The following is a 7,792-nucleotide window of genomic DNA, read 5'->3' on the forward strand; positions in this document are numbered from 1 at the left end:
GGCAAACCCACATGCTAGACTATTATTCACCCACAAAAAGGAATGAAGAACTAATATATACTATGCCACAGATGAACCTCAAAAACATTATGCTAAGTGAAAGAAGCCAGTCATGAAAAGTCACATACTAAATAAAACATCCATAATAGATAAATTCATAAAAACAGAAATCAGATTAATGGTTGCCAGGGACTAGAGGGAGAGAAAATTGAGAGGTGACTGCTTAATGGGCACAGGTTTACTCTGTGAATGCTTTGGAATTAGATAAGAGTGGTGGTTACATAACACTGTCAATGTACTAAATGCCAACTGAACGGTACACTTTAAAATGGTTAATTTTATATCAGGTAAGTTTCACTTCAATAAAATTTTTAACCATGCAGGAGCTCAAATTTAGCAAATCATTTATTAAATGATAGGATATTTATCTAATATATGTGACACTAGAATTTATTTTCAAGGTGGCTAAATGGAAAAATAATATAAAGTTAAATTAATAAAAAAGCTAAAAGTTAACAAAAATTATATTCAAAGTATAATGTTAAACCTTATTAGGATTTGTATGTGAAGCAAGAAGTTGTGTTTAAAAGTACACTTAAAAAATTAAGAGAAGAAAAGGAACAATATATGTAAGCTTAGCAATGGCTATCATCAGCTGGTGGTCTTTAATTTCTTCTTTACACTATGTTGAATTATCTGAGTTTCCTCCAGAAATAAAAAAAATGTGATTTGCTTTAATAGACATAGAACAATATAGGTAATAAAATAAAAATTTCCTTAAAAAAAGGGTATTTTCATCCATTCTTCTTGCCTTACAGAAAATAAAGCATTATCCTTTTTACCCAGTAGGGGAGTTGCTGGTCTGCCATGAAAGCTTTGGGACTAGGTTCAGTTTTTCCATTGCTAGTCCATATTTTTTTCCACGTAGTATATTTGTCATATCCATCCTTATGGCTGAAAAAGAATAAAAATAAATATATCAAGCTATAAGTTAACTGGGTTTTGAAAACAGGTGGCAGTTTAGAAAATCTTATATAAATGGACTTAACTAGCTGTATCATAAAGAGGAGGAAGTTATTATAGTACCCATAAAAGAGGCTGTCAGGAAGGGTACATCCCTATCAGATTTTTTTTTTTTAATCCTCACTCAAGTTTTATTGATTTTAGTCAGGGGGTGGAGGGGGAAGAGAGAAATATTGACTGGTCACCTCCCATACACACCCTAGTCAGTGATCGGACCCGCAACCTACGTATGCGTCCTGAGCGGGAATCAAACCCGCAACCTTTTGGTGTAGCTCCAACCAACTAAGCCACCCGGTCCAGGGCTCCTACCAGTTTTAATATCTAAAACTGTTAGGAAGGGACAACTGGTATCTGATCAAGCTCCTTCTAGTTGTGGGCATCTTCCCCCAAATCTTGGCATTCATCCCCCTATGCACTGTCACAGAACAGTAATGCAGCTCCTACAGTTTTCAGAGCTTGCAGACGAAAGAGTAATTGTTTCATAGCAGATATTTTTGAACATATAAGCATGTACACACACAAACTACAACATGAAGGTCTGGCACAGCTGTAGTCAGTACAGGCATAGCTGCAACAGTGGCATAATTCAGTAAGTCTGTGGGCTCAGCCTTAACTATCTACCTCCCCCGCCACCCAGTCCTGTCCATTATGAAAACCTCCAAAAATCAGAGAACAAACCTTCTGTAGTAATGGTCAAAACATTCATTACAGAAATGCTCCCCACAGGAGAGGTGATACCAACGGGAGGTGTAGCCATTCTTGGCACATCTGAAAATAACAAAAACATGTACCTTTGGTAATAAATAACATTTCTTCTTTTTTTTTTTTTTTAGTTTGACTCCTTTATTTTACCAGAAATAACAATGAAGTCTTCCCTCTGTTTCACAAAATAAATTTCCCCCTTTCTCTCCCAACCCCCTTCACTTAAAAAAAAAAAAAAAAAGAGAAATGTACCAAGCGCCTCCTATGAGCCCATGTCCCATTCTCTCCACTTAGAATCCTAACAACCAGAAGCTAATACCAGGGGAAGTGGACTGGATGATTGGTAGGTGATAACACAGGGTGAGGACGTAAAGGCGCAGACCAGAGGACCTAACCTAGCTAGTTGCACTTCAAAGAGCCTGAGGCTTAGGAGTTTTATCAAGATTCCCTGGAGCCAAAATAGGGTCTAATGACTGAAAAGAAAGGATGTCACTGTGCTTGCTATAAGCTGCACGTGCAAGAAGGAGAAAAGTGTGGTCTCTAGTAACAACATCTGGCCCAATACTGAATAGTAAATGAATCTGGCCAGCTGGAATCTGACCCTTGAGTGGGCAATCTGGCAAATATAAGCTGTCAAACAGCCAGTAATATAGTAAAAGAATGAACTTTAATGCCACAGTGAACACTAACACCAACACTCTTTGTGATTTTTAAAAAATGAGATGCATGTTCCAGGTTTTACTAAAGCTTAAGGCTTCACTGAAGATTCTTCTCTGGAAGTAAAAGGTCATGCTTATGTCATCCCAATAAAAATGGCAAGTGCCTTTAGCCTCATAGTCTCAATGAGACCTGTATGTCTACTGGAAGAGGAGATGTGTTATATGAGGGAGAAAGGAAGCCTAGGGAAAGTAACCATCTACTGGCCCACAGGGAGCTCCACAGTTCTCTCTGCTGGTCCCCCATCCCTGACCCTATCCCATGCTCAATCCCCAAGAGAAGTATAGCTATGGTCAGTGGGATCTGAGGACACTGATTGGCCACTGTGCAGAGCTCATATGGCTATGTCTAACAGGAGGAGCATATAGGAGGGTGTGGTGTGTACAGAATGTACAGGCAATGTCTCTATTATTAGATGACTTACAGTATCTATAGCTATCTTTAGTAAAACTATCTTTGAGGATGATGTTCCCACAAAGAACGCTCTCACAGGCAGGAATGTGAAGCCAAGACAAGTCATCTAAACAGACCTTTCAGAAGTACTTGCAAAGCACACTGGACACGTTGCTGTACAGCCTGCCTTTTCACATTTCCTGTACTTCTTCTCTGACCCACCATCTTCGTCCTCATCTGTCATCTCCGTTGCTTTTTTCTTTGCCTGAGGGAGAACCAACTCAGGTTAAAATTTCACCAGAATGGCCAAGGGTAAATGTGGAAGGTTTACTACAAAAATGACTTCCATGTTAGAAAAAGTTCTAAACGTGAAGATCAACAACACCCCAGCAGTAGGTTAGGGGCTGATAATACAGCAATTTACTTGAAACTGTACTGTGCAAATACCAGCACTTTAAAGAGAACTAAAATGCATGCAAGCCTTTCTTGGGAAAAAGCTGCATCAATCAAAATAAAAGTCACTCTCAAATTAGGATATTTTTTTCTTAGAGCAGTTACATCCTCTCAGTATTGCGTATTTTTAAAAACTTAGAAAAATTCTAGAAAAAGAATTATATCATTCAAGATGTTTCTTGGTGGGGGGTCGGGGGGGAGCGGAACGCTACAAAAGAGATGGCAGCAAGTAACCCATCACCAGCATTTAGCCGGCCACAAGCTAACATCAAATTTCTATGAATGACAGCAAGCCAAGCATGATCTGGCCCCAGCTCACATCCTGGAGGCAACCACACAGCTGCAATTCTCTGAACACCCCATGTTGATTCATACCCTATGTCTTTATATTTGCAATTCCCTCTGCCAGTATGCTTTTGTCTACATTCTCTCTCTTTATCACCCTGTACTATAATTGTTCCGGGGTTAATTTCTCTACTAGACTATAAGTTCCTTGAGGACCAGAATGATATTTTTTAATTTCTAATTCTTCAGTCCCAATCAGAATAATTCTGTGTGCTCGAAACAGGTGCAGAGAATGAACAAAAGAGTAATACCTGCCTACCGGAACTCCTTAAAGGAAGGCTATCTGGAGAATGATCAAAAGATGCTTTTTTCTTTGTTCTCCCCCGTGGGGTTGCCATTGTATCAGATAATCTGCAAAAAAATAAAAATAAATAATTAAACCATTAAATATTAGCATTTGCTAATACTTTCAACATTCTGGAGCGAAGTTATAATGCAGAATTAGGTAAAATATATTCTCTGCAGTTAGGCTGCCGGTGTGTAAAGCCATTGTTGCCAAGTTACTTAACATCTTTAAGACCTCAGTGTTCTCATATATAAAAGGAGCATAGCAAGAGTGTACCACTGTATCATAGGATCAGCATGAGCATTAAGTAAAAAAATCCTATTTGAAGCACCAGGCCTGGCATATTTTAAGTACGCAATAAATGTTATCCATTAGTAGTATGTACACTTAAAAATGTAAACTACCACACAAGTGACCAATCAACAAATCACAGTTTGTAAAAATTCAATGAGTAAAAATACTCAGTTTTTGTCTGTTTCTCTCCATCTTACTGTATCTTCTTAGCAGTTCCTGAATTTTGATCTTTTATCATACTTTAAAAAGAAAACTCCCTCTCAGTGAAATCCAACAAATGAACTTCAGGCACACCATCTAGCCACTACTGAACACAGGAATCTAGGTTAGTTACTATATCTTCTACTAGAAAAATGTTGTAAGTTCTCAAACTACTCTAATAATAGCATGGTTATACAAAAACATTAAGAACCAGAAGTTGACGAGAAAAATAATGCATAGTAAACAGGAAAAACTGAGTTATCAAATTAGTATTTTTTTCAATTAAGTTAGATAAGGAATAAAAAATGCTTAGCAGAAGTACTCAATAATATATGGGTTCCCCAATTATCACACATTCCCCTCTTCAATCCACTGTATTTACTACATACGCTCACACAAAATACCATGCAAAATAAATAGGACATACCTATAGATAGGGAATTTGAAGTGGAAAAGTGTTATCATAAGATACAAATTCCACATACAGGCATGTCTTTGAGATATTGTGTGTTACATTACAGACCGTTGTAATGGAGTGAGTATGGCAATAAAGCAATTTGTAATTTTTTTCTGGTGGTGCTCTTGACTTCAATTGGCAAAAAAAATCGCAACACCTGTGAAGTGCAATAAAGCGAGGTATGCCTGTACATTATCTTAATCTTGAAGAAAAGCTTGGAGGGGCTTGTTATCCTATTGTTTCCTATCTGTGAGCTTTACTAACACTCCTTAGAGTACTTTTAATCGATTATTAACATGTGTGAAAACTTTCAGTTTTCTAGCTACACTGCTTTTGAGAAATCTTGACACCAAGGTTATAGATGATTTTCCTTTGACTCTTCAATTTCTCAAAACCATTATGTTGGTTGTGAACACATAAACTCTACACATATTTTGAAATGCACTATAGATCTTTAAGGATTAAATAACTTTTGTTTAGTTCTACAGCACTCCAAATACAGATGGGTAAAACACTAACAATGTTAAAAGTACTACTGCCTATTTATAATTGTCGAACACAAAGAAGGCTTTCTGGATGACATTTGTATTTTCCAAAGACTGTCCAATCTAACAAATTTTTTTATATAAAACATATATCCCACATTATTCACAAAATGAACCACAAATAAGGCATTTATAGATACCTGTAAATGTATAGTATATATCAGTATTGCAGCAAAAATATTTGAGTCTTATGTGGGGTTTAGGAACATAAATATAATCAGCCTAGGTTCATGTAACATTTGACTCTTGGAATGCAAGCATTCTCAAAAAAAGGGCATAATTTCCAGAAATCTCATCAAACATTTCAGTCCAATGGTATACTAGAAAATATGTATTGTACTGCAATGAAAAATGATGTAAATCAAGAAGTGGTTAAGAGAAACTGTATATATTATCTATAACAGCCATTATTAAATCTGTGTTGTCTGGGAAAAATATGATTGAGGATTTTTAGGGCAGTACATTTTTACTTCTAATCATATGATTAACAGTTATGCACGCTCATCCTTTTTGACACTTGCTGTAATTTCTGTATTTCCACTGTTTCTGCGTTCTTGGGGCTTAAAATAAAAGAAAAAAATTTTTCAGTTAAAGGACTACAGTTTTTGTGCTTTTAAATATAATCTCAGAAATACTGATCAAAAGTGTCATTAAAACAAATATACTGAAATGTTTTCCTATCTAGTTCTTCAAATGAAGAAACACACCTTATTTTAAATATAATCAATTTGTTTCCCATTCAATATAATTTTATAAGCATATCTCCCTAATTTTAAATTCATAGCTTTGGTTTTCTTTTAATGTAATGAAAGAAAAGTTGGTTTGGGGTGGGTAAACATATAAGTGGATCTATCAGTGCCTAGATTTCTATTTTAATAATTCCCAGAATTTTCTTAAGTAGCTTATTCAAAAAGATTTTTTTAACATAGTTTTCATAAATATATGACACAAAATGACTCCACGTTGGAATAAAAATTTATAGTCACATCAACATTTATAAGACAAACTACTAGAAGTTTCTTCAAACAGCAGAAACAGGAATTTCCCTTTGGGCCACTTAAAATAAGGAAGAACTAGCACCTTACTGCACCCACACTAATAAAATTTTCCAAAATATGGACCTAGTTCAACTGCCTGAATGCTTTGTTGATTACTTTCCCTGCCTGGAAGACTATTAATTATTGATGGTCATTTTCTCATGCACCTCCTTAAGAAACCTTCTCTCCCACTCGCTTTTCTTCCACTAAAATAGATTAAAAACAAGCAAACAGACAAAACTCAAAAACCTGGGGTTGTGCGTGAATATGAAGTGATGGATTTTGCCAAAAGGGCTGGTCTGTGGACTCCTGCGCGCTCACCGAAGAGAAGGCTGGGCCCCTATCTGGCTAGGTTCCGTATCACCGAACCCCAACTTTCTACAGCTGGGCCTTCCTCTTCCTTCCTGTTTCACCTGCCAGCTGCCAGGCTGTTGTTGACTAACAGCTACCGTAATGCGGCCGCCCGCTCCGGGTTCCCAGTCCCCGAGGAGTTACCCCAGCAACCTGGCAATGCCGATCGTGCCTCAAAGCATTACTACGACACCTGCAAGGCTGTACGGGCTCTTCACAGCCACACTCTCCGCTGAGAACAAGCGAAGGAGTTCCTACTCCGGACTGTGGGTTTTCCCCCGCGAAGCACACATTCCCCAGGTGACAGGGCTATTAACAGTCCCCAGGAGGGAGCCCTAACGTTCCCAGTGCCAGCTGCAGCCGCTTCGCTTTCCGAAAAGCTTTCCTGTCTCTTCTCCGAAGTCGGAGAAGCAACAGCCTCCGGGGCTCACCTGAGCGCTGTAAAGGTGCAAGCAGTCGCGGGGAGAAGGCAGCGCTATACAGAAAGGAATATTGTAGGGGGTTAGGAGAGACCCGCAACACCTCGACGAATCGGGGAACCCCGTCGCCGCAACACCCCGGTCCGGGAATTTCTCTTCCTTGGACAGGGATCCCACCCAGTAGCCCGCTTCCAAGCCGGAGAGAGAGGTATCAGTCCCTGATGCATTCGTCCACCTCCCAGCCGGGCGAGGGGCGCTGCAGAAGGGGAGAAGGAGGGCTTGCACCTCTACCAAGCTGCTTTGTGCGGAGCTGTCACCCGAAATCCGCCGCAGCCCCTACAGTAGCCCCCGGAGCCGCGTGCGCCTCACCTCAGAGCGCGTGAGGGACGGTGCGCGCCGCCCCCGGCCACGGGCGCCTCTCCCGAGCCGCGCGCCGCGCGCACAGGACTGCAGGATCCGCGCCGCGAACCGCAGCCCTCTCTTAGCCGCCGCCGCCGCCGCCGCCGCCGCCGCCGCTTCCGCCCCTGTGACGGCGTGACCCGGAGTGGGAGGAGTCAGTGGGAGCAGGG

At 39.8% G+C, this 7,792-nt stretch overlaps 1 protein-coding gene across 1 annotated transcript in view; it reads right to left on the reverse strand.

The window, feature by feature from the left end:
* The window catches only part of KDM1B (lysine demethylase 1B), a 51,075-nt gene extending 43,332 nt beyond the window's left edge, over positions 1-7,743 (reverse strand). Inside the window, exons 1-5 of the mRNA XM_054591844.1 lie at positions 7,593-7,743; positions 3,885-3,984; positions 2,973-3,100; positions 1,702-1,791; positions 843-954 (exon numbers count right to left, since the gene is read on the reverse strand). Of these exons, the coding sequence (XP_054447819.1) occupies positions 843-954; positions 1,702-1,791; positions 2,973-3,100; positions 3,885-3,971 (417 nt within the window). The 5' untranslated portion in view covers positions 3,972-3,984; positions 7,593-7,743. The remainder of the gene's footprint in view (positions 1-842; positions 955-1,701; positions 1,792-2,972; positions 3,101-3,884; positions 3,985-7,592) is intronic.
* Positions 7,744-7,792: the final 49 nt, after the last annotated feature.

Source organism: Pteronotus mesoamericanus, unplaced genomic scaffold, assembly GCF_021234165.1.
Source record: "Pteronotus mesoamericanus isolate MK-2021 breed Mesoamerican mustached bat unplaced genomic scaffold, CSHL_Meso_final scaffold_31, whole genome shotgun sequence".
Lineage (NCBI taxonomy): Eukaryota > Metazoa > Chordata > Mammalia > Chiroptera > Mormoopidae > Pteronotus > Pteronotus mesoamericanus.